This window comes from Esox lucius, chromosome 4 (genome assembly GCF_011004845.1).
Source record: "Esox lucius isolate fEsoLuc1 chromosome 4, fEsoLuc1.pri, whole genome shotgun sequence".
Classification (NCBI taxonomy): Eukaryota; Metazoa; Chordata; class Actinopteri; order Esociformes; family Esocidae; genus Esox; species Esox lucius.
The window spans coordinates 33,920,354-33,947,462 of NC_047572.1; the positions used below are offsets into that span (position 1 = coordinate 33,920,354).

General features: G+C 42.9%; 1 protein-coding gene across 1 annotated transcript in view; it reads left to right on the forward strand.

Moving 5' to 3' along the window:
• Nucleotides 1–182: 182 nt before the first annotated feature.
• abcb7 (ATP-binding cassette, sub-family B (MDR/TAP), member 7) overlaps nt 183–27,109 on the forward strand; it is a 35,218-nt gene continuing 8,291 nt past the window's right edge. Inside the window, exons 1-14 of the mRNA XM_013133689.3 lie at nt 183–332; nt 4,503–4,580; nt 4,754–4,828; nt 9,446–9,565; nt 13,429–13,561; nt 18,492–18,760; nt 20,720–20,808; nt 20,951–21,038; nt 22,244–22,418; nt 23,207–23,364; nt 24,077–24,240; nt 24,486–24,615; nt 24,915–25,086; nt 26,706–26,809. Of these exons, the coding sequence (XP_012989143.1) occupies nt 183–332; nt 4,503–4,580; nt 4,754–4,828; nt 9,446–9,565; nt 13,429–13,561; nt 18,492–18,760; nt 20,720–20,808; nt 20,951–21,038; nt 22,244–22,418; nt 23,207–23,364; nt 24,077–24,240; nt 24,486–24,615; nt 24,915–25,086; nt 26,706–26,809 (1,905 nt within the window). The remainder of the gene's footprint in view (nt 333–4,502; nt 4,581–4,753; nt 4,829–9,445; nt 9,566–13,428; nt 13,562–18,491; nt 18,761–20,719; nt 20,809–20,950; nt 21,039–22,243; nt 22,419–23,206; nt 23,365–24,076; nt 24,241–24,485; nt 24,616–24,914; nt 25,087–26,705; nt 26,810–27,109) is intronic.

The following is a 27,109-nucleotide window of genomic DNA, read 5'->3' on the forward strand; positions in this document are numbered from 1 at the left end:
AAAAATTAAGATTGTAATATTTTTTTAATTATATAAATATTAATAGTTATGAAGCGTTGACAAAAATAGTCATTATCATTTTATTTTACTGTGAAATACATGAATGACGTTGAAGGGAAGGGTCTTTCGAATCGGAAATTACGCAACTTTGTTCATTATTGAACCCGCCTTCCTATAGCAAGATGGCGGCGTTGTTAGTCCCGGTGAAATGTGGATTTCACTTTCAAAGACGAAAATGTGCACTTTTACTTCAACAGGCAAGTTCGCATCATATTTGGAGAGGAAATGACAAACTTCACGGCAAGCAACGGAAACAACAGACTACGTATTTGGTGAGTATTTCACCTGGAGAGCTAAAGAAGGACACACTGTTCTGAGTGTCTTACTCAACACAAAACAAGGACAGATCAAAGTATAAAGTTAACTAGGCTGCAGTTACCAGCTAGACTTGACAGTGTGTTTGGTAACGTCAACTTATAGTTCTGGCAGATAAATAAACGTTATGTTAGCATATGCTTGTCATAGCTGTCTGTTTTGTTGCTTTTTTGGGTAGTGAACTTGGTTTGCTCGCGATAGCAGGAACCTGGAAAATGTAGTTGAAAGTGACTTAGACACCCACTAAATTGACTAACTCAAGACAAGTAATTAGTTAAAGATGCATTCCACAGTTGTTGTATAATTTCAGCCAGTGGCCTAATTGTGAAAGTGAAAGTGTTTACTGCGCCATCCATTTGTCTACCGATATGGTCAAATATTTTAGTAACATCGTGTTATGACCCAAATCTTCAATTTCTGTTCCTATAACATAAAAAGTAAAATAAAAATGTTCTTATAACATGGTACCTATCAATTTCATTACTAAACATATTAATGTATTTATCCTGTACAACCACAATCCCCTTGGGCGCTTCAATTTATACTTTAAAAAGTATTTATTCTAACCACGGACGTTTTCCTATTTGATATTTGCTCATCTAAGCCTCTACCTATGTACAATTCGATTTGTCTGCAACAATCTGTGTGATTTAATTACACAATGGAATTTTGGAGATTAAGAGTCTGTTGAATAGTTGGAGTATAATATATATAAAAAAATAGGTTTTATATAGAAATTGATATAAATAGGTTAAATATTGAATATGTTTTGTTGTTAGCTGGTCAGATAGCTGGATTGAAGGCACACCTTATCTAACGTTACATAGCTAGCTGTGTTGGTTCTGGATGCAAGTGAGTAAGTCGTGTTTACAGTGACAGGGCACGATATGTCCCATGAGATAACAGAGGCCAGGCCACCCTTGGACCGACTGATATTGGCTGCATGTGAAACTCTGCAGAGCTGAGTTTTTAAGACGCCTTGTGGTATCTTAGCCATTACTTCTGCTATGATGCAGAGATTTAGCCTGTCTGCCCAATGCAAGTTGCAAATGTTATTGTTTTCACGCTGGTGAGAATAAATTTTCTCCAAGTCATTAACTAGCCAGAATATATGTTCTCCAAATCAATAACTCAAGTGAATATAGGTTCTCCAGATCAGTTATCTGGCAAAATCAGTTATTACTTAGTCCCAGCATCTTTCCTGATATAGTCGATTGAAATCAATATAACAGTAATTATTCTGCTGTAAAAAAAAACTGCTTCATATGGACAATGATGTGTCCAGATCCTCACAGCGAATCATTAAAAAATCTGGTTCCGGTAGTTATACCACCAGGGTGAAGTGCTAGTAAACTATAGGCTTTGGTGCAAATTTCTGTAAAGCCAAAAGTGAAACCTGCATCAGATGGAGAAACCCGCTCAGTGGGCTGACGGTGTTTCTAGTGCACTCTGGCTGTCTGTGTCATGAATTCACACTGAAACAAATGAGACCCTTCTATTCATCATGGTTCAGAGGTGTCCAGAAGGTGGAAATGTCGAGACAGAGGAAGAGGAGGTAGATGGGCCAAGTGTCCAATGCCTGTTTAAATGTTTGTCATGTGACTGTTTATTGTTTACTAATGTTTAAATAAAGTTAAATATACTCTACTGCCACTATCAGTTCACCCTCCCCCATTCACAAATGGATTGCTCCTAAAGGCAGTTAGTCACATGGTCGTGGCTGTTTGAAGAGATGTCTCTTTCTGCATTACATGGCAAGTGATTTGTAGTCATGTGGTTTTGTAAGAGCAATACATTGTTATCAATGGGGGGTTGGCTATAACAAACAGGCTACTGGGTGTAAATAATTCCTAAAAATGGAATCAGATGGTTGGCACAAGTTTGTCATTTAAGGGAGACGGCAATTTAGTTGATTAGGACACAGAAAACATCCCGTCACCTCACAGGATTCACACGTTTTAGAGCCCCTTCCCTGTCTTTATAACCGGGTTAGGGTTATGTGGTGTAACAGACAACTTCTCAAATTCTACAAAAAAAAATGTGAAGTAGTTGATAGTAATATTTGACATTTTTAAGCAAGTTTCCTGCAATTCTAAAATGTTTTCCATGGAGCTGGGAACATTGCTCACATGTTCCGCATTTTGGAAGTCGCTGTCCTATGATTGTTGCCACAAAATTGTACTTTACAGATATCCATGTCCTATGATCTAATTTCTGTTTAAGTAACTTAAGAGATGCTTCTATGTAGAGTGACTTGTTGATAAATAGATGGGTGACCTAATTTCAAGCGCAGGCCAATTCATCATTGAAGTAAGATACTCCAAACAGCTGTAATGTGGCTATATGACATTTGGCTATTATTCTGATTTATTTGTGCACATTTAAACAGGAAGCGTCCATTTATTTACCCTTAACCTTTAACAGGGCACTGTCCTGCTATCTGCCATGGTTTCATTAAATACATGCTATGGTATATGCCTGGAAAACTATTTGGACTAGCAATTAAATCGTTTTTTTTGATGAACAGCATGAGAATCCTCCCCAAGTCAAGGAACCAGCGATGTCCACTATTTAGCCGTGGTAACAGGAGTGCCTTCTATTTTACTGCTATGAATCTGACTCTGCCTTTAAAATGGTTGGAGTGTTTATCTGTTATTAGTTCTTCAGTTAAAGATAACTCTCAGGAACACGTACCTGTTTTCTGTTTGGCCCCATCTGCCTTGAAATTTGGGATTTCCTTGGTAGACCAGGTTATAACAGTTCAGTGTGTTATGGTAGCTTGAATCATAGATATTGTATTAAAGTGTTTATAATAAAGTGTTGGTCCATATTGATTTTTCAATGCAAGCATTCTCCCCTGGAAGAGTTCCATTGTTTCCCGGGCCTTCTCATATACACTCACCTAAAGGATTATTAGGAACACCATACTAATACTGTGTTTGACCCCCTTTCGCCTTCAGAACTGCCTTTATTCTACATGGCATTGATTCAACAAGGTGCTGAAAGCATTCTTTAGAAATGTTGGCCCATATTGATAGGATAGCATCTTGCAGTTGATGGAGATTTGTGGGATGCACATCCAGGGCACGAAGCTCCCGTTCCACCACATCCCAAAGATGCTCTATTGGGTTGAGATCTGGTGACTGTGGGGGCCATTTCAGTACAGTGAACTCATTGTCATGTTCAAGAAACCAATTTGAAATGATTCGAGCTTTGTGACATGGTGCATTATCCTCCTGGAAGTAGCCATCAGTGGATGGGTACATGGTGGTCATAAAGGGAAGGACATGGTCAGAAACAATGCTCAGGTAGGCCGTGGCATTTAAACAATGCCCAATTGGCACTAAGGGGCCTAAAGTGTGCCAAGAAAACATCCCCCACACCATTACACCACCACCAGCCTGCACAGTGGTAAATTCTGACTCTACCATCTGAATGTCTCAACAGAAATCGAGACTCATCAGACCAGGCAACATTCTTCCAGTCTTCAACTGTCCAATTTTGGCGAGCTTGTGCAAATTGTAGCCTCTTTTTCCTATTTGTAGTGGAGATGAGTGGTACCCGGTGGGGTCTTCTGCTGTTGTAGCCCATCCGCCTCAAGGTTGTGCGTGTTGTGGCTTCACAAATGCTTTGCTGTATACCTCGGTTGTAACGAGTGGTTATTTCAGTCAAAGTTGCTCTTCTATCAGCTTGAATCTGTCGGCCCATTCTCCTCTGACCTCTAGCATCAACAAGGCATTTTCGCCCCCAGGACTGCCGCATACTGGATGTTTTTCCCTTTTCACACCATTCTTTGTAAACCCTAGAAATGGTTGTGCGTGAAAATCCCAGTAACTGAGCAGATTGTGAAATACTAAGACCGGCCCGTCTGGCACCAACAACCATACCACGCTCAAAATTGCTTAAATCACCTTTCTTTCCCATTCTGACATTCAGTTTGGAGTTCAGGAGATTGTCTTGACCAGGACCACACCCCTAAATGCATTGAAGCAACTGCCATGTGATTGGTTGATTAGATAATTGCATTAATGAGAAATTGAACAGGTGTTCCTAATAATCCTTTAGGTGAGTGTAATTGAGAAAGGCTGCTTCATATATTGCTGATATTTTCCGGATCCCTCCCCCAGCTGAGCCCCAACCTGAGGACAGCCACGTGGACTGTCAGCAGGAGTGATAACAGCCGGCGGATACTGGAAGCTGCAAAGGTGTGTTGGACCAGTGTTTCAGAATTGTAATTGCTGCTGTAACACCGCCAGTGGGGCCGGTGCACTGGGCCGGTACCACTTAAGAATTCTGAAGAATGTAATGATATGTGGAATGGGACTGATATGGCCTTAATTCTGTGTGTGTGTGTGGGGGTACGTTTCCGTGCCCACAGCATTTGCAGGTGACGGAGCGGACATGTTGGCATGGGAACGCAGGTGGAAGACTAAACGCAGACCCCAGAAATGTGGTAAGCAAACCAAAACAACTCCCCCAATTTGTGATGCACCGATTGGTCACCAAGCCTTTGGAACAGCCCCTTTGGAACCGTCAAATATGTGCCTAACATTCGAAATCAGTTGATCTCCCTTTGTAATGGCCGCCCCAGAGATGGGCCCCAGAGATGGGCCCATCTGCCCTCCATTGGCTCATTTAACACGTCTGCAGCTCTACCACCTGTGAGATATGGATATTGTTAATAAGATGGATGTCTGGTCAAACCTGTTCTGTCTCCAGTTAATATTTATGTTGTCTGATCGCATAAAATGGTGAAGAAAACCAATTATAGTTACAACCCCGTCTACAAAAGAGTTCACACAGGGACACTGCGTAAAATGCAAATAAACACAGAATGGAATGATATGCAAACCATTTATCCCTGTATTTGATTGAAAGTAGTACAATAGACCACATGTCAAATGTTGAAACTGAGAAATGTTATTGTTTTTGGAAAAATATATGCCCATTTGGAATTTGATGCAGATACATGTTTTAAAAAAGTTGGGACAGAAGCATGTTTACCTCTGTGTTGTATCACCTCTTCTTTTAACGCTCTGTAAGCGTTTTGGGACTGAGGAGACCAATTGTGGTATTTTTGAAGGTGAAATATTTTCACATTCATGTTTGATATAGGCTTTCAGATGCTCAACAATTCAGTCTCCTTTGTTGTAATTTTCATTTCATAAAGTGACAATTGTTTTCAGTGAGTGATAGGTCTGGACTGCAGGCGGGCCAGTTTAGCACCCAGACTGTTTTACTACGGCGCCATGCTGTGCAGAATGTGGTCTGGCATTGTCTTGCTGAAATAATCGAGGGTTTCTCTGAGAAAGACACTGTCTGGATGGTAGAATGTTGCTCCAAAACCTATATATATTGTTTATCCTTTATGTTGCCTTCATTGTATAAATGTCATTTTCAAATGAAAGAAAAAAGTATGTTGTTTTGCCATGAAAGAAAAAAATACTTTCTTATGCCATGAAATGAACTAGCTTTGGCAGACTCGCTAGCAATTGCTCAATTCTATTCCAGTAAGTTAGTAGATACCGGTAATGCGTATTACTGGCTAATACACTGTTAAAACGGCCAGTGGCAAACGCCATACATAGACGCTATTTGTGGTGGAGGTAAACTTGGTAAGAAACGTTAGTCAGTTTAACTGTATCAATTTCATTCACAAATGGCAAATTAACTATTAAAACAGCCAGTGGCAAAAGAGGATTTCTTCAGGATAGAGACAAGGCTATACTGACACCCGGTACAGCTCTGTGGTGTTGTGGTTAACAACACAGCCTTTCACGTGGGTGACAAGGGTTCGAATCTCAAAATGGCAACAGTTTCTATTGACTGGGCTTGCCTGGTTCCTTGTTTTTCTGGCATTACACAACTTTTCCAGTCTTTTGTAGCCCCTGTCCCAGGTTTTTTGCAACATGTTGCTGCCATCAAATTCAAAGTGAGCATGTATTTTCCAAGAAACAGTAACATTTCTCAGTTTCAACATTTGATAAGTTTTCATGGTACTATTTTCTATTGAATATAGGGTTTGCGCGTCACTGCATCTGTTTCTCTTTACATTTCACACAGCGTCCCAACCTTTTTAGAAACAGAGTTGACATTTAGCTTTTTTGACATAAATGTTTGTCAGTCAAACATGCATAGTGATGTTGGCTTATGCACTGTCTATAAACTGCTGTTTTGGTTCAAATGTCTAATTTCTTTAGGTTACTGATTGTTACAGTTACAAATATTACTACAAATGTGTGACTGTAGACTGATTTATGTTCACGGCCCTGTAGACTGATTTATGTTCACGGCCCTGTAGACTGATTTATGTTCACGGCCCTGTAGACTGATTTTTGTTCACGGCCCTGTAGACTGATTTTTGTTCACGGCCCTGTAGACTGATTTATGTTCACGGCCCTGTAGACTGATTTATGTTCACGGCCCTGTAGACTGATTTATGTTCACGGCCCTGTAGACTGATTTATGTTCACGGCCCTGTAGACTGATTTATGTTCATGGCCCTGTAGACGTGCGTCAGGACCATGTTTTCCAGCAGCTTTAGGTTGCGGGAGTAAAAAACTTAAATGAGCGCCAAGGAGTTTTTGTTTTGGATGCAGAGATCTATCCAGGATAGCAATATTGAACAGACAGGCTTATTATTTATTTAGAAAATCAGGTCCTATTTTTGGCTGTAATATTAATATTGATTTGCCTCCAGAGTAATACATGACTTGTGTTTTCAGAGGAGTTTCTTGTATTTGTGATATCACACAAACACACACACACACACACACAGTATCTCACAAAAGTGAGTACATCCCTCACATTTTTGCTAATATTTGATTATATCTTTTCATGTGACAACATTGAGGAAATGACACTTTGCTACAATGTAAAGTAGTGAGTTTACAGCTTGTATAACAGTGTACATTTGCTGTCTCCTGAAAATAACTAAACATACAGCCATTAATGTCTAAACCGCTGGCAACAAAAGTGAATACACTCCTAAGTTAAAATGTCCATATTGGGCCCAATTAGCCATTTTCCCTCCCTGGTGTCATGTGACTTAGTGTGACAAGGTCTCAGGTGTGAATGGGGAGCAGGTGTGTTAAATTTGGTGTTATCACTCTCACACTCCCTTATACTGGTCACTGGAAATTCAATATAGCACCTCATGGCAAAGAACTCTCTGAGGATCTGAAAAAAAGAAATGTTGCTCTACATAAAGATGGCCTAGGCTATAAGAAGTTTGCCAAGACCCTGAAACTGAGCTGCAGCACGGTGGCCAAGACCATACAGCGGTTTAACAGGACGGGTTCAACTCAGAACAGGCCTCGCCATGGTCGACCAAAGAAGTTGAGTGCACGTGCTCAGCGTCATATCCAGGGGTTGTCTTTGGGAAATAGATGTATGAGTGCTGCCAGCATTGCTGCAGATATTGAAGGGGTGGGGGGTCAGCCTGTCAGTGCTCAGACCATACGCCACACACTGCATCAAATTGTTCTGCATGGCTGTCATCCCAGAATCAAGCCTCTTCTAAAGATGATGCACAAGATAGCCCACAAACAGTTTGCTGAAGACAAGCACACTAAGGACATGGATTACTGGAACCATGTGCTGTGGTCTGATAAGACCAAGACCGTATTTGGTTCAGATGGTGTCAAGCGTGTGTGGCGGCAACCAGGTGAGAGGTACAAAGACAAGTGTGTCTTTCCTACAGTCAAGCATGGTGGTGGGAGTGTCATGGTCTGGGGCTGTATGAGTGCTGCCGGCACTGGGGAGCTACAGTTCATTGAGGGAACCATGAATGCCAACATGTACTGTGACATACTGAAGCAGAGCATGATCCCCTCCCTTCAGAGACTGGGCCGCAGGGCAGTATTCCAACATGATAACGACCCCAAACACACCTCCAAGATGACAACTGCCTTGCTAAAGAAGCTGAGGGTAAAGGTGATGGACTGGCCAGGCATGTTTCCAGACCTTAACCCTATTGAGCATCTGTGGGGCATCCTCAAACGGAAGGTGGAGGAGCGCAATATTACTAAAACTGCCAAAAATCTGCCAACCCACAAAGTGTATAGAAAAATAAATAAAGATAGATTGGTATTGGCTAATGATCGACCAATCTAGCATAAAAACTATTGACAATCAATGTTGCCCTAAAAGAGCAAAAAGCTAATGAGTGCATTCTTACTTCCGGTGTCAGATGATGAAGCATGTTATGAAGCATGTTATGAAGCATGTTATGAAGCATGTTAGGTTAAATTCAGTAATCCATCAGAATACATTATGTTTCTGATTCTACTCTGCAGGGAGACATTCACCTTTACTTTTGTAGCCAACTGATTGTTTTAATTAACTACCAGAGCAGCCACTCTCTGTCATCATTGGCTGTGATTACGCCAGATGTTGTTTTAACACACACGCACACACAATTATCAACATCTCTATATTACCATGTTGTCAGGATGTGTGTGTGTGTGTGTGTGTGTGTGTGTGTCTTGTGTGTGATGGAGCTACGTTACCATATTGCCTGGATTAGAAAAGTTATTACAGCGAGGTCCATCCCCAGCCCCTAACCCTACCTGGTCGCTCTTGGCAGCTGGCTGATTCACAGGTTGGATCTACAGCACTATGCCCCTCAGCTGGGATGACAGCCCCACGGCCCCCTGGGAGATGTAGTGTCAGACAGGCTTTCCATGTCTGTTCTGCTCCACACCTCTTTGGTGCTCACACAAGAAAAGGGCTTATAGTTTTACGACCAGATATGTTTGGCAAAATTGGTGGAAAGGATCAATATTATGTATTTCTAGCTCTCTGTGTTTTGTGTCTGGTCCGCCAAACCTTTTTCTAAAGGCGTGTGTGTGCGTGCGTGCGTGCGTGCGTGCGTGCGTGCGTGCGTGCGTGCGTGCGTGCGTGCGTGCGTGCGTGCGTGCGTGCGTGCGTGCGTGCGTCCGTCCGTCCGTCCGTCCGTCCGTCCGTCCGTCCGTCCGTCCAAGGAACGCTTATCCTTTTCGTTGTAACTGCAAAGCCATTTAAACAATGTTATTGTCATTTATCATTGTGTTTGTCTTCTGTTTGCCAGTTGAAGGAGGTGAATTCCAGGATCATCCTCTCCAACATGTTATCCTATGTCTGGCCAAAGGATCGGCCCGATCTGCGCGCTAGAGTAGCCTTAGCCCTGGGGTTACTGGCTGGTGCCAAGGTAAGCCGATGAAACACACTGACAAAGAGACAGAGGCTGACTGACAGAGACAGATAGAGACCTAGAGAGAGACACAGTGTGGAGGACCGGTCTGTGGATGTATTATTCTGAGTTGTGATTCCATCTCTGTTTCTCCTAATTTACACTGAACAACAAATCTTCACATGATCCTATTCTGCCACAACACAGAATGGAAACACGCACCTCTGCTTCTTCTGTGGCTGACAAAAATGTTTATCAGACATGGTATATCTCGTGGTGTCAGAATATATCCGTAATTCCTCTCCTGTGGCCTGGGGGCGGGCAGGCAGGCAGGGGGCTCTGTGTCTTGTCTGTGATGTCCCTAGATATCTACAGGAACACATGGACAAGGTATTGAAGGAGAGCTAATATCTCTCTGGTTTCATCATTAGGATGGAGCCTCTTCTGATCTTATCTTTGCTGTTGCAGTAGAAATTGTGATGGTTTGGTGTTGAGACTATTGTTAATGTTTACACAGACCTGGTTCAGTCTGCTCCTAGCCCATCTTGGCAGGCTGAACCAGACCTCTGTGCATCAAATACTCCTAATATTAAAGTTGGAATACTCCTAATATGAAAGTTGGAATACTTCTAATATGAAAGTTGGAATACTCCTAATATGAAAGTTAAATTAATAAATAAAGTAGTTGCCTAAAACACAATAGAAAACCACCATGATAACACAGCAAGTACAACTTCTTAAAAAATATTGGGAATTAATTTAAAATAAATGCAGAAAACTTTTTATAGTTTTTGTTGTACAAGGAAACCTCGGTAGCTAGGTATTTGAACTGTAGGTTGTCTGTGATGTTAGTGGTCTGTAGGTTTGCATGTTCTGTTAGTCCACAATGTTGTGTGGGCAACCATTTTTGTGTAGCTATTAGCAATAATGTAAATGAGTGTGCAATAGAAACGCAACTAATCATGTGTTTTTGTCTCCTGATGTCATTTAAGCATTAGAACCAGGTTTGGAACACCACAAATGCGGTCCTGTTTACTGGCCTTTCAAATGCAGAGCTAAAATCCACTACGAAACGACATTGGGGTCTTTGCGTCTGTAAATTCACCTGTTAAATAACTATATTTAATGCACAGAATAAGCCTATTGGCCAATCAACTTTTGGATATGTACTGTCTAAGACTTTGTGTACGTTCTTTTTTGCCGGACTGTGTAAGCGGACCCGGCTAAGAAGAGCGAATGTCACTGACTGACTGCCTACACCTTGTTAAATAGCGTAGTGGTTAGAGAAGCTGACTTGTGAACTATAGGTCCCGAGCTCGTATCTCCTCGCAGGCGAAGCGAAGAACGCATTGTGTATTATCCCGTATTGACAAAAACTTTGCTTGCTAAAACCAATACCTGAAACTGTATACGGTTATATTGTGACTGTTTCTGGCATGGAAAAGTTCATCTTCAGTCTGGCTGGAAATTGCTCAATTCTTATCATTATTCCTAAGAAGTTAGTAGATACTAGTAAGCTTGAGCAGCTAATGCACGCTCCAATGTCCTCCCTAATATCAACTAAAATATGCAAGCAATATATTTATTCTTAACATAACCTAGAACTATTAACATGTTATTTAAAAGAAATATGAAATCACCCAACAGCTTTATAATTAATCACAGTCAATATTATTGTTGTCTATTTTTGTTATGCTATGTTCTTGTTAATATAGACATGCCTAAAAACGTAACAGAGCTGTATTATTTTACAGCCTTGTCACGTTATTGTTTCCCCATCCTTGCCTTGTCCCTCGACTTCCTTCAGCTGTAATTGGCTTTGCTGCTGTCGCTGATCCAGCGTCTTCACATCCATATATTTTTAGTAACTTTAATATGTTAATTATATATATTTTTTAATCTATATATTGGATATATATGACTAAAGTTTTTGGTGATAATACATACCCTAATCTGATGGTCTTTTCACCAGTCAACTTCATTTGTCTCACAATCTCTCTTTAAAAACAAACCAGTGTATTTAGGCTACTAGAAGTCACTTGAAAAGTAATTTATTATATTTTAATGCGGATTAGATGTAGTTTGAGGTTTAGGCTGTAGCCATTGAGCTTTGAATGCAGGCAAAACCCTGTGGATAGACATATAGAATGCCACCCGCCAAAGTGGCTAGTGAGAGTGACTGCGTTACCCGCCACAACCAAGTTCCACCCACATTTTGTGGCGAAACCATTTTAATACTTATATTTCTTACTAGTTTTCCTTGTTGGTCATGTTTTGGATTGAAACAGTTCTTCGCTTGCACTTTTGACCCCACAGCTTCGGCGGGCTTTAGTGAGAGGTGTGGATGAAGCTTCTCCATTGGTCAGCTATTATTTGAGTAGCAAGCAGGTTTATTTATATAGCGCCCTTCATACATAGAAGCAATTCAATGTGCTTTACAATGAAAAGAAAAATATAAAACATTCAAACCCTCGCATTCCAATGCTAGGATGAACCCGTCAGCCTCTATGTGCGATAATCTTTGCATCGATGTCTTACTCTGCTCTTCTCCAGGGGGACATTTAAGCCATGTCTGTACATGCATTTAATTTTCATCCTCAATGAATTACAGTTACCACCCCGGTATCTCAGTCCTCACGCTCAAGCGCTTGGAATTATTTGGCTACAACCAATACTGTTCATCCTTTCCTTGCAACACAATGGAAGTCATAATGAACACATTGTGGCGTGGCTGAACTAGGTATGCTTAGTTCTTTCTTGTACATTTCTTTTAAAGGTTCAGAACACCTTAAAACTCAGAGAAACAAATATTTGATCAGGTCCTAGTTCAGAGGTCAGAATTTAGAGTTGGCCTGGCAATCCAGGTTTAGAGATGTCCCAGGTCAGGGTTCAGATTTGAAGGTTTCGGGACAGGGGTCAAGGTGTATCCACATGGTTAGGGTTCATGGTTTTGGGGTGATTCGGTGCGTTTTGGAAAAAATGCAAGCAATGTCTTGTGTAGCATAGATGTTTGCATGTTCAGAATGTTAAAACATTGAATAGAATCCCTGAATACATAATTCTGAACATCTGCCGTTAAATGGATTCGATTTAATTCACAGAAAATGGTTTAAGGTTAAAAGGTTTATCCAAGATGGGATCCAAATGAATAGGTGTGTGTGTGTGTGTGTGTGTGTGTGTGTGTGTGGTGTGTGTGGTGTGTGGCGTGTGTGTGGTGTGTGTGTGGTGTGTGTGTGTGTGGTGTGTGTGGTGTGTGTGGTGTGTGTGGTGTGTGTGTGTGGTGTGTGTGGTGTGTGTGGTGTGTGTGGTGTGTGTGGTGTGTGTGGTGTGTGTGGTGTGTGTGGTGTGTGTGTGTGCGCGCACGCGCGCCTGTGCGTATCCGTTTGTGTTCTCTTTCCACGGTTGAATCACACAGCTCTCCCAGTGTTTTGAATTAGCCCTGACAATCATGTCACTGTCATTAGTGAAACACACACAACCAATATTAATGGCTTCTACTCAACGGTAAAGTACAGTCTTGTTTTAAAGCCAGCTGCCCAATGATGATAGGTACAGACCATCCAGTAAAGAGACAGGCAGAAGGAGAGGCACCAGGCACAGATAGAGACCGACTGAGAAATTCACTGACTGAGACTGAGAGATTGACTCACTGACTGAAAGATTCACAGACAGACCAATTGACTGAGAGGCTGACTAAGATAGATTGACTGACTGACTGAGAGATATATAGATTGACTGACTGATTGACTGAGAGATTGACTGACTGCCTGAAGGGGGGAGAGGTTGAGCAAGATGCATGCAGAAAGGTAGATATACAAAAGAAAGGCAGGCATCAGAAGGTTTGAATGTGTGCGTAACCTCCTGTTTCTCTGTCTCTGTAGTTTACCAACGTGATGGTGCCGTTCATGTTTAAATATGCTGTGGACGAACTCAACGGTCTATCAGGAAACATGTTGAATCTCAGCGACGCCCCCAGCACTGTGGCTACAATGGCAACCGCCGTTCTGATTGGCTGTAAGTCCCACACAAGATATTATAATTTCTTTTGCACAAACTAATACTTTTTGGCCACAGTCCAGGTGTAGATACTTGGGACTCCTGTAGCTAAGTGTCCCCAGCTCTCCTCTCCTCCTCTGTAGCTATGTGTCCCCAACTCTCCTCTCTTCTCCTGTAGCTGTGTGTCCCCGGCTCTCCTCTCTTCTCTGTGGTCTATGTGTCCCCGGCTCTCCTCTTCTCTGTGGTCTGTGTGTCCCCGGCTCTCCTTTCTTCTCTGTGGTCTGTGTGTCCCCGGCTCTCCTCTCTTCTCTGTGGTCTGTGTGTCCCCGGCTCTCCTCTCTTCTCTGTGGTCTATGTGTCCCCGGCTCTCCTCTCTTCTCTGTGGTCTATGTGTCCCCGGCTCTCCTCTCTTCTCTGTGGTCTATGTGTCCCCGGCTCTCCTCTCTTCTCTGTGGTCTATGTGTCCCCGGCTCTCCTCTCTTCTCTGTGGTCTGTGTGTCCCCGGCTCTCCTCTCTTCTCTGTGGTCTATGTGTCCCCGGCTCTCCTCTCTTCTCTGTGGTCTGTGTGTCCCCGGCTCTCCTCTCTTCTCTGTGGTCTATGTGTCCCCGGCTCTCCTCTCTTCTCTGTGGTCTGTGTGTCCCCGGCTCTCCTCTCTTCTCTGTGGTCTGTGTGTCCCCGGCTCTCCTCTCTTCTCTGTGGTCTGTGTGTCCCCGGCTCTCCTCTCTTCTCTGTGGTCTGTGTGTCCCCGGCTCTCCTCTCTTCTCTGTGGTCTGTGTGTCCCCGGCTCTCCTCTCTTCTCTGTGGTCTGTGTGTCCCCGGCTCTCCTCTCTTCTCTGTGGTCTATGTGTTGACATTAATGTCAGTTTTGTGTGAATAGACCAAAGCTTATGTTTCTCAACCTATTCAGTGCCAGAGGCAGAATCACTGGCAAAAGCTCTAGAGGACCAGTCCCTTCAGTATTTACTTTACAGTTCCCTTCGTATTACTGTGGACCAGTTCAGTATTTACTTTACAGTTCCCTAAGTATTACTGTGGACCAGTTCAGTATTTACTTTACAGTTCCCTAAGTATTACTGTAGACCAGTTCAGTATTTACTTTACAGTTCCCTACGTATTACTGTGGACCAGTTCAGTATTTACTTTACAGTTCCCTACACTATCACTGGCACTCTTGGTAAAAATAGGCTGAGCAACAAAAAAAAAATCTGCAGAAACCGTTAAACACAGAGAAACCTGAGGTTGTGGATTTTATTGTGCTCATGTTAAGGGTCAGGGCTGCCTTCATTTAGTGGTCGAGGGTTAGAGTTGCCTTAGGTTCAGAGTTGCCTTAGGTTCAGAGTTGCCTTAGGTTCAGAGTTGCCTTAGGTTCAGAGTTGCCTTAGGTTCAGAGTTGCCTTAGGTTCAGAGTTGCCTTAGGTTCAGAGTTGCCTTAGGTTCAGAGTTGCCTTAGGTTCAGAGTTGCCTTAGGTTCAGAGTTGCCTTAGGTTCAGAGTTGCCTTAGGTTCAGAGTTGCCTTAGGTTCAGAGTTGCCCTAGGTTCAGAGTTGCCCTAGGTTCAGAGTTGCCCTAGGTTCAGAGTTGCCCTAGGTTCAGAGTTGCCCTAGGTTCAGAGTTGCCCTAGGTTCAGAGTTGCCCTAGGTTCAGAGTTGCCCTAGGTTCAGAGTTGCCCTAGGTTCAGAGTTGCCCTAGGTTCAGAGTTGCCCTAGGTTCAGAGTTGCCCTAGGTTCAGAGTTGTCCTAGGTTCAGAGTTGTCCTAGGTTAGGAATCAGGGGTCAGGGTTTAGAGTCAAGTGTTAAGGTACAGGGGTTAAAGTTTAGCCTCTGATTTAGGGGCCAGTTCCAGTAGCTTATAGGAATAGTATTGGGGTGATTTAGTTTGCTATGGAAGACAGCTACTCTGCAAGTGTGTCTTGGCGGGGGGGATTATCAGAAAATCATTTTAGAATGACTTGGTCTGGTTTGGTCTTGACAGTGTTAAGCATTTGGTTGTGTGTTAACACTTCATGTCAAGATCAAAAGACCTATTCATTGCTTTTTTTCTCTACTAAATCTCATTTGTCACTGAGTCATCTATGAATTTCAAAACGTAGCAGAGCGTTCTTGAGGCGATTGTGAGGTCAAAAAGCGGAAGCTGAACGACCATGGATCTGGCTTCAGGACAGTGATACAAAACAAGCAAAGCTACAACAGAACGGCTCAAAAAGAAGAACGTGTGTGTAATGGAATGGCTGAGTTCAGGCCCATACATGCAAGAAAGCCCTCATATGACACAGTTGAACAGTGCTTTAAAGAAGACACATTCCACCCCACCAATGGAAGAGACTAATGGACAGGTTTTTATTTAACATTTTCTTTGCATTTATGGTACAATTGTTAGGTATTTGGTGTGATTTGTTAAATTGTATCATCTTTATCAATGAATGTAGATGAATGACAGCTGCTGTCTGTTGGTGCCTGAATGATTGCGGTTATAACGGTTGGTCGCTAATGTCTTCATGTAGTATTTGTTGTCCTGTCAAGGACCCTCAGCTGCCTGTCAATATTTATTTTTGTGACCCCTGGATACTGGACAGCTTTGGATAAATGTTTGGATCCCAGCTCATTTTGAGCTACCTTCTGAACTCTGTCAAACACCAGGCTTTAACACTCAATCTAATTTGTCCTCATTCTGACATTCTGTCACATGGTCAGCCTTGTGCACATTCAGTAGATTTTAATGACCAAGGGATTGGGCCAAGGGTTAGTTTAGACATACTGTCAGTTCAGTCAACCCATTAGCCAGGCAGTCGGTCACTCATGCAGTAACACTAGCAGCTAGACCTGTTGAGACATTTTAATGAGTTCCTGTTTACCAATGTAACTGATTGGCCTGTAGGATACATGGAACTACAGAATGACTGACCTGTAGGATAAATGGAACTACAGAATGACTGGCCTGTAGGATACATGGAGCTACAGAATGACTGGCCTGTAGGATACATGGAGCTACAGAATGACTGGCCTGTAGGATAAATGGAACTACAGAATGACTGGCCTGTAGGATAAATGGAACTACAGAATGACTGGCCTGTAGGATACATGGAACTACAGAATGACTGGCCTGTAGGATACATGGAACTACAGAATGACTGGCCTGTAGGATACATGGAACTACAGAATGACTGGCCTGTAGGATACATGGAGCTACAGAATGACTGGCCTGTAGGATACATGGAACTACAGAATGACTGGCCTGTAGGATACATGGAACTACAGAATGACTGGCCTGTAGGATACATGGAACTACAGAATGACTGGCCTGTAGGATACATGGAACTACAGAATGACTGGCCTGTAGGATAAATGGAACTACAGAATGACTGGCCTGTAGGATAAATGGAACTACAGAATGACTGGCCTGTAGGATACATGGAACTACAGAATGACTGGCCTGTAGGATACATGGAACTACAGAATGACTGGCCTGTAGGATACATGGAACTACAGAATGACTGGCCTGTAGGATACATGGAACTACAGAATGATTGGCCTGTAGGATACATGGAGCTACAGAATGACTGGCCTGTAGGATACATGGAACTACAGAATGACTGGCCTGTAGGATACATGGAACTATAGAATGACTGGCCTGTAGGAAACATGGACAGTAATTCACTGTAAAGTAGTGGGTGGTCACGAGATGTGAAGTGTTCTTTGAAAAAAACAATTGTCACTGTCAAAAAACAGTCAGGGTGACCATCTTCGATTAAGTTTGCCTCAGCACTCTTGAAAAACCCGAAATATGACCACACTTCAGATTTGGTCCTCTTAGAAGGCTGAAAAGTCTCCCGCCGCTGTCACTGCCTTCCGCCATGATTTCACACACAACAAAACCCACATTGCATGCACTGTTGCCATATTTTAGTGACAGTATACTGCCCCATCACCCGCGGACACTATTTTTTCTATACAAACCTGTGAATCTGTAAATAAACCTGCCCAAGCCCTTTTTTGCCCACACATTGTCAACATAAATAGCCCCGTTGGGCTGGAAACCACCCCATCTGGCAACACTGGTTGCACGCTGCATCAGTGTCAGGCTGTTGCTAACTTTGCTTGATGCTGGACGGTATTTACCATTTTTTAGACCACGGTCATCAAACATGAGTATAATGATAATTTATGTTTGAAATGGTAAAACTTACCGACGGGAATTTTACCATTGTGGAACTGGCAACCGTTTAATCTCTAGTACTGTGTATATGTGTGTACTGTGTATGTGTGTGGAGTTTGTGTGTGTGAATGTGTGGAGTCACCCCTCTGAGCCTGGGTCCTCTCTAGGTTTCTTTCTAAATTTCAGCCTTCTTAGGGCGTTTTTCCTAGCCACTGAAATTCAACACTACTGTTGTTTGCTCCAGGTGTGTGTGTGTGAATGTGTGTGTGTGAATGTGTGGAGTGTGTGTGGTGTGTGTGAATGTGTGTGGTGTGTGTGGAGTTGTAATATTAATATGTTTCATGCCTGAATAGGGAGTGAATTCCCTGTACGGTTTCAGTCAGAGGAGCGGTTTGTTCATTAGCTGAACAGGACTATTATACGCCACATTAAAGACACTTTAATGCTGCCGTCTCTGATAAACCTCATCTATTCCAGTACAGTTTGAACCACAGCTGATAGTATTTGATCCCTGGATTTGACTTGCCCAATACAATCACATTCATGGATCTTAATGTCTGTTTTCTCTCTGTGATTACTATGAAGGGTTACTCGCCCTCTTTCCCTCTCTCTCTTGCTGGCTCTCTTTCTCCTTCTCGGTTTCCTCTCCTCTCTCCTGTCTGCTGAGTTCAGTCACTATGCAACCCTGATGAAAATCTTATTTTTCTCCTTTGTTCTTTACCCCTTCCCCCTCCCTAACCCCCTCTATCCCTCCCCCTCTGTCCTCCCCCCTCCCCCTCTGTCCTCCCCTCCCCAGACGGCGTGTCCCGTGCCGGCTCTGCCCTCTTCAACGAGCTGCGTAATGCAGTTTTCGGGAAGGTGGCCCAGAATTCCATCCGCCGCATAGCTAAGAACGTGTTCCTGCACCTGCACAACCTCGACCTGGGCTTCCACCTGTCCCGCCAGACGGGGGCGCTGTCCAAGGCCATCGACCGGGGAACCAGAGGGATCTCCTTCGTCCTCTCGGCCATTGTCTTCAATCTGGGACCGACCATGTTCGAGATGGGCCTGGTCTCTACTGTCTTGGTGGGTCACGTTGTAATATTATACTGAACCCTGTTATTTGGACATGACTACTGAACACCAAACATTGTAATATTATACTGGACCCTGTTATTTGGACATGACTACTGAACACCAAACATTATAATATTATACTGAACACCAAACATTATAATATTATACTGGACCCTGTTATTTCGATATGACTACTGAACACCAAACATTATAATATTATACTGAACACCAAACATCATTATATTATACTGGACCCTGTTATTTGGACATGACGACTGAACACCAAACATTATAATATTATACTGAACACCAAACATTATAATATTATACTGGACCCTGTTATTTGGACATGACTACTGAACACCAAACATTATAATATTATACTGAACACCAAACATTATAATATTATACTGGACCCTGTTATTTGGACATGACTACTGAACACCAAACATAATATTATACTGAACACCAAACATCATTATATTATACTGGACCCTGTTATTTGGACATGACTACTGAACACCAAACATTGTAATATTATACTGGACCCTGTTATTTGGACATGACTACTGAACACCAAACATTATAATATTTTACTGGACCCTGTTATTTGGACATGACTACTGAACACCAAACATAATATTATACTGAACACCAAACATCATTATATTATACTGGACCCTGTTATTTGGACATGACTACTGAACACCAAACATTATAATATTTTACTGGACCCTGTTATTTGGACATGACTACTGAACACCAAACATAATATTATACTGAACACCAAACATCATTATATTATACTGGACCCTGTTATTTGGACATGACTACTGCTTGACCTCCTCTCAATTCAACTTAAAGGCTTCATTATCATGGTGAACATTTACTAAGCCAAAGTGGAAAATAATAAAAAATGTAATTAACAATAGTGAAATCAGAAATTCTAAACATTACACTCAAAGTTTCAAAAGTCAGTTGAAATTATAATATCAGATATTTAGTGTTGTAACAATTTGCAAATAACAGTGTGAAGTATAAAAAAAACAATTATTGCTCAATGTTGTTTGAGCCCTTCTGGTTGGTTAATTTTCATGGCGACAGGAACCATATCTGCTGCTGTGATTGAATGTTACAATATTTAATCTAACAGATATCAGAGTTGATTAATCATTTGACTTGTTTTCAAATTCTTTGTGGGACTGTGTAATCTGAGGAGGATTACACAGGTCTGTCAGTACTGCTGTAGTAGGTCCAGGACCCAGGTCTGTCAGTACTGCTGTAGTAGGTCCAGGACCCAGGTCTGTCAGTACTGCTCTAGTAATTCCAGGACCCAGGTCTGTCAGTACTGCTCTAGTAGGTCCAGGACCCAGGTCTGTCCGTACTGCTCTAGTAATTCCAGGACCCAGGTCTGTCAGTACTGCTCTAGTAGGTCCAGGACCCAGGTCTGTCAGTACTGCTCTAGTAATTCCAGGACCCAGGTCTGTCAGTACTGCTGTAGTAGGTCCAGGACCCAGGTCTGTCAGTACTGCTCTAGTAGGTCCAGGACCCAGGCCTGTCAGTACTGCTGTAGTAGGTCCAGGACCCAGGTCTGTCAGTACTGCTCTAGTGGGTCCAGGACCCAGGTCTGTCAGTACTGCTCTAGTAGGTCCAGGACCCAGGTCTGTCAGTACTGCTCTAGTAGGTCCAGGACCCAGGTCTGTCAGTACTGCTGTAGTAGGTCCAGGACCCAGGTCTGTCAGTACTGCTCTAGTAATTCCTGGACCCATCTGTGTTTAACGGTTTGAATCCTTTAGTCAACCCTGAGTCTGCACTGCCTCGGGGTATGTAACCCTAATCGGTTCTGTGTGTTGCTCTGGATTGTTCTCTCTTTCTTTGTCTCCTCTGTCTTTGTAGTATTGTAATGTACAGTCTGTCTCCCTCTCCTGACTCTGCTAATGTCTTTTTAATCTGTCTTTCTTTCCGCAGTATTACAAGTGTGGTGCGGACTTTGCGGCTGTGACTCTTGGTACTCTGGGAGCATATACAGCCTTCACCATCGCGTTCACACAGTGGAGGTAGAGATGATGATGATGTTGTGATTCCTCTTCTGAACTCATAGTTGCTGCTGTCTTTTGTACTTTTTTTTGTGCAGTTTTGTCTTGGTTTGTCGGAATTAGTGTTTTGTAACATGTATACTTTTCTTGCCTTGTTATGTAGGACTCGTTTTAGGATTGAGATGAACAAAGCAGATAATGATGCTGGCAACGCCGCTATCGATTCTCTACTTAACTACGAGACTGTTAAGGTTTGAACCGTTGTCTCTCTTTTTCTTCAGCTACTTCTGTTTCTCTTCTCTCTTTACTGTTGTCCTCTTTGTCCTTTGTGGGTGGGACCTGGATGTGTGTCAGGGCTGCCTTGCCTCAATGTGCTGTAGTGATTCCTTGTGGTTGGTTGAGTGCCTGCAATCTCTATCTTTTTGAGTGATCAGCATGGCAGGAAGCAGAGCTACTGCGGAGGTGCATCAGAAGACATGTTGTTCTTAGTCCCTCGTGCACCTGCTTTGGAGTTGCAATAAAAAAAAAAAGATGTGCCTACTCTTTGCTAACAGCATAAATATAGAAAACCGTTATGAATAACCTGACATAATTAAGATACAATTGCAATCAAGACTTGGTTTCTAATACCAAGTTTTAGCGGTTTGGTGTGGCCAATAAATGTTGCATTTGAAGATGTGTTCACAGATTTTTGGACATATTGTTGTATATGTGTCAGGCTAAAACATGTTTGTTGTTTGGTCTGATGTTTTGAGTCTGTTGTTCTGTTTGTTGTCCTGATGTTTTGAGTCTGTTGTTCTGTTTGTTGTCCTGATGTTTTGAGTCTCTTGTTCTGTTTGTTGTCCTGATGTTTAGTGTCTGTGGTTCTGTCTATTGTCCTGATAGTGTCTTCCTGTCTAGTTCTGGTGTCTCAGTATGAATATGTAATTGGATATACACCCACACAGGCATCAGTTCCACCAGGCCTCACACAACGCAACACACACACACACACACACACACACACACACAGGCACGGCTCATACAGGAACCTGATCTCTTGGTTTTGTCTCTAATGACTCCCTCTTTCACAGAGCCAGTAGGGCTGTGATCAGGAGTGGTTCCCTATGAAGGGCAGTCATTTGGCACGTCTTCCCTCCATCCGCTTCTTGTGTGCTTCATTCTCCTCCATGTCCTGTTTCTCCAACATCATGGCCACATTTACCAGCTGGCAGGGTGGGGACGCGCCCACTGATCCAGTGTGTCAAATGATCCTCCCACTCCTTCCACCACAATTCACATCCTGATTCAGTCTCATAGCAAAACCAGGACGATGCATCTAACTCTGCTCTGTGGTGGGCCCCAAGACTGGGATCAGCTGTCATTCAAACTCACTAGTCTTTATTCTACTTCTGTCCTTACTTGACCCAGCTCATCCAGTCTCACCCCCCCCCCCCCCCCCCTTGCTCTCTTACAGTATTTCAACAATGAGAAATATGAGGCAGAGAGGTACGACGGTTTTCTGAAGGTCTATGAAGCCTCCTCCCTGAAAACCACCACCACTCTGGCTATGCTGAACTTTGGACAGAGTGCCATCTTCAGTGTTGGCCTGACGGCTATCATGGTGTTGGCCAGCAAGGGCATCATGGCAGGTCAGGAGATTGTTAGAGAGATGCATTGTTTCTGAGAAATGTAGCGTCTGAGCAGTGTAGCATCAGGGGACACAGGGCGTTAGGGGACACAGGGCGTTAGGGGACACAGGGCGTTAGGGGACACAGGGCGTTAGGGGACACAGGGCGTTAGGGAAGTTTCCGGTGTTAGGGGTGATATACCGTAATTTCCAGTTTATAAACCACACCATTAATTATATAGCTTTGTATGTAAACAAACCCGAGTATTAACCTCACCCATATATAAACCGCCCAGAGAATTGACTTTTCACAAAACCTCTCCCCCAAACGGTCCTTGTCCAATCCTACCTTAGCAACTCTGTCAAGCTGATAGGATGATGTTCACAGATAGAGATCAATAATAGCTATACAAACCAAACTTTCCTGGCATTGCAAGAGCATGACTGGTGACAAGGCTGTGTTGGTTGCTTTTGAATTCATGGGGTTTCTCATTCTTTGATCTGGAGTATATCGCGGAGGTATTGCTTAGTGGTAAAATGCTACTTTTCCCCTCCGTGCTTGGCTGTTTATAGTAGTTGCCACTTACAAAGAAGCACAGCTTGACGGGCGTAGCAACAGTAACTAAGATAGGTGTGGGTTTGGGAAAGGTCAGTTATGTTTTCAAAACCTGTATATAAGCCGCGCTTTATGAACGGGAAACTACGGTAGTGTTGGGGGAGAGATATTACTACACGACAGTTTACTGATTCAAACCCATGATTTTGTGTTTTCTTCATTTAATTGTTGATGTTGTTCTTTGTTGTTGCTAGGCTCCATGACAGTTGGGGATCTGGTAATGGTCAATGGTCTGCTCTTCCAGCTTTCTCTTCCTCTTAACTTCCTGGGCACTGTGTACAGAGAGACACGCCAGGCTCTCATTGACATGAACACCCTGTTCACCCTGCTCAGTGTTGACACCAAGATCAAGGTAACAACCTGCACCAGGGAGGAAAAACCTTTTGGCTAGATTGACACACAAGGATTTTTGAGGGTTTGGTGGTTGTTTCTCAGAACCGTTTGTAATTTCAAATTGACTTGACTACAGAGACCTGGTTTACATGCTTGACTACAGAGACCTGGTTTTCATGCTTGACTACAGAGACCTGGTTTACATGCTTGACTACAGAGACCTGGTTTACATGCTTGACTACAGAGACCTGGTTTACATGCTTGACTACAGAGACCTGGTTTACATGCTTGACTACAGAGACCTGGTTTACATGCTTGACTACAGAGACCTGGTTTACATGCTTGACTACAGAGACCTGGTTTACATGCTTGACTACAGAGACCTGGTTTACATGCTTGACTACAGAGACCTGGTTTACATGCTTGACTACAGAGACCTGGTTTACATGCTTGACTACAGAGACCTGGTTTACATGCTTGACTACAGAGACCTGGTTTACATGCTTGACTACAGAGACCTGGTTTACATGCTTGACTACAGAGACCTGGTTTACATGCTTGACTACAGACCTGGTTTACATGCTTGACTACAGAGACCTGGTTTACATGCTTGACTACAGAGACCTGGTTTACATGCTTGACTACAGAGACCTGGTTTACATGCTTGACTATAGAGACCTGATTATTATATCTTGTTATATCAATTTTCTTGTGTTGCTGTATGCTCCTAGGAGAAGGATCTGGCCCCTCCTCTCCTCGTGACCCCCCAGGAAGCCACCATCAGGTTTGAGGATGTCTACTTTGAGTACTTGGAGGGACAGAAGGTTCTAGATGGGGTCACCTTCGAAGTGCCAGCTGGGAAAAAGGTGGCCATTGTAGGAGGCAGTGGATCTGGGTAGGTCTGCCTTTGGGGAAACCCTTATGTCAGGGACCTCTACTTGATATTAAACAATTTGACAACTTCACTAATATGATCTGTGTTTTAACATTTACATGAGTTTTACAAATCAGCTTCAATCTAATCTCAGCTATATCTTCTATGGTTTTGATGTCATATTCCACTTGTTGTTTCTATGGTTTTGATGTCATGTTCCGCTTGTTGTTTTGGAGGAAGAATAATTAACCCCAGCCTCATTTCAGAAAGAGCACGATAGTGCGAATGTTGTTCCGCTTCTATGAGCCCCAGAAAGGGAACATCTACATTGCAGGACAGAACATCAGAGATGTGAGCCTGGACAGCTTGAGGCGGGCTGTAGGAGTAGTGCCCCAGGTATGACTAACATGTGGGCTCTGATCACGTTTTGGTGAAGTCAAGTTACGTTAGCATTAGCGAAAATCGGCTAATTTGATTCTGATCCTCAATCCAGCAGCAACATGTGGTGCAGAATCACTGCAAACTAAACCAGTTTCACCAGTGCCCTATTGAATTAGAAGACATGAACAAACAAAAACTAAGTGTTTTAGTAATTTCACATTGAAAGTTTGGGTCTCAGTCGTTGTCTACTGATTCAACCTTTGTTGTTGTCCTAGAACATTTGTTTTCCCTATAAAACATTTCTTCTTACCTAGGATGCCGTGCTCTTCCACAACACCATTTTCTACAACCTGCAGTATGGGAACATCCACGCCACCCCAGAGGAGGTGCACGAGGTGGCGAGGCTCGCAGGGCTACACGATGCTATTCTTAGGATGCCACATGGATATGAAACACAGGTCGGGGAGAGGGGCCTCAAACTTTCAGGTACACAAGCATATATACACACACACACAGTCAGAGAGAACATTTGGTTACATAATCTCTACTAAACTTGGACAAAAACTCAGACTCAGCCTGCCTTCATTGGTGAATATGAGAAAATACTTCCAAAATTAAATATAAAGTTTTAACCTTGATACATTTTCACAAAATGTTGAAAAGCAATTAATTTCAGCCAGTATTCAGAAATTCAAAAACAGTCATTGGTGTGAATACAGAGAGAGAGGGATGTGGAAGGGGAGGGGAGGGGAGGGGAGGAGGGGGAGGGGAGGAGGGGGAGGGGAGTCTTCTCCCCAGTATGTTGGAGTGTACTAGGACTGTTAATGACTCAGTGTTTGTACGTGACTAGCAGAGAGTTAGCAGGAGCTGAACACGAGGTCATCCAGAGTCAGGCTGCTTCTAACCTACTGTTCTGTACTGCTGATGATTATACACACACACAGAAACACACACTGTTCTGTACTGCTGCTGGTTACACACACACACCTACTGTTCTGTACTGCTGCTGGTTACACACACACACACACCTACTGTTCTGTACTGCTGATGATTATACACACACACAGAAACACACACTGTTCTGTACTGCTGCTGGTTACACACACACACCTACTGTTCTGTACTGCTGCTGGTTACACACACACACACACCTACTGTTCTGTACTGCTGATGATTATACACACACACAGAAACACACACTGTTCTGTACTGCTGCTGGTTACACACACACACCTACTGTTCTGTACTGCTGCTGGTTACACACACACACACACCTACTGTTCTGTACTGCTGCTGGTTACACACACACACACACATACTCACACTGTTCTGTACTGCTGCTGATTATACACACACACACACTGTTCTGTACTGCTGCTGATTATACACACACACACTTCTGTACTGCTGATTATACACACACACACTGTTCTGTACTGCTGCTGATTATACACACACACACACTGTTCTGTACTGCTGCTGATTATACACACACACACTTCTGTACTGCTGATTATACACACACACACTGTTCTGTACTGCTGCTGGTTATATACACACACGCACATACTGTTCTGTACTGCTGCTGGTTATACGCACACACACACACTGTTCTACTACTAGCAAATTTTATATCTACCAGTCTGTTAACACTAGCCTGACTGACTGATATAATACCAGTCTGTTAACACTAGCCTGACTGACTGATATAATACCAGTCTGTTAACACTAGCCTGACTGACTGATATAATACCAGTCTGTTAACACTAGCCTGACTGACTGATATAATAACAGTCTGTTAACACTAGCCTGACTGACTGATATAATACCAGTCTGTTAACACTAGCCTGACTGACTGATATAATAACAGTCTGTTAACACTAGCCTGACTGACTGATATAATACCAGTCTGTTAACACTAGCCTGACTGACTGATATAATACCAGTCTGTTAACACTAGCCTGACTGGCTGATTATAATACCAGTCTGATACCAGCCTGACTGACTGAATGACAAACCACTTTCAGCCAGAAGATTCTTTGTGATCTCACCTGCTGCCCTGTTTGTCATGACTTGATTATTGTATGTGTGTGTGTGTGTGTCAGGCGGAGAGAAGCAGCGTGTAGCGATAGCCAGGGCCATTCTGAAGAACCCTCCTATTCTTCTTTATGATGAAGCCACATCCTCACTGGACTCCATCACTGAGGAGGTAATGAACACATACTCTATCAATGTTTCAGCATCAAAACCTACATTTGTGTAACCTTTAATTCATAACGACTACAATTCATTAAACTTTGAGTGCCCCTGTGGTAGAGACTCGGACGAGAGCTGTGTTCTGATCACCGACTTCCATGGAGGGGGAATGGGCCACATTTGATATTATAATTTCATATTGAATGAAATTGACAATGTTCTTACTTGCTTATTGTGAAGATGTTTCATATTGGCATGCACATACAATATGGTGCATAGAGAGCACAGGCGAGGGAGGAGGAATAATATTGTG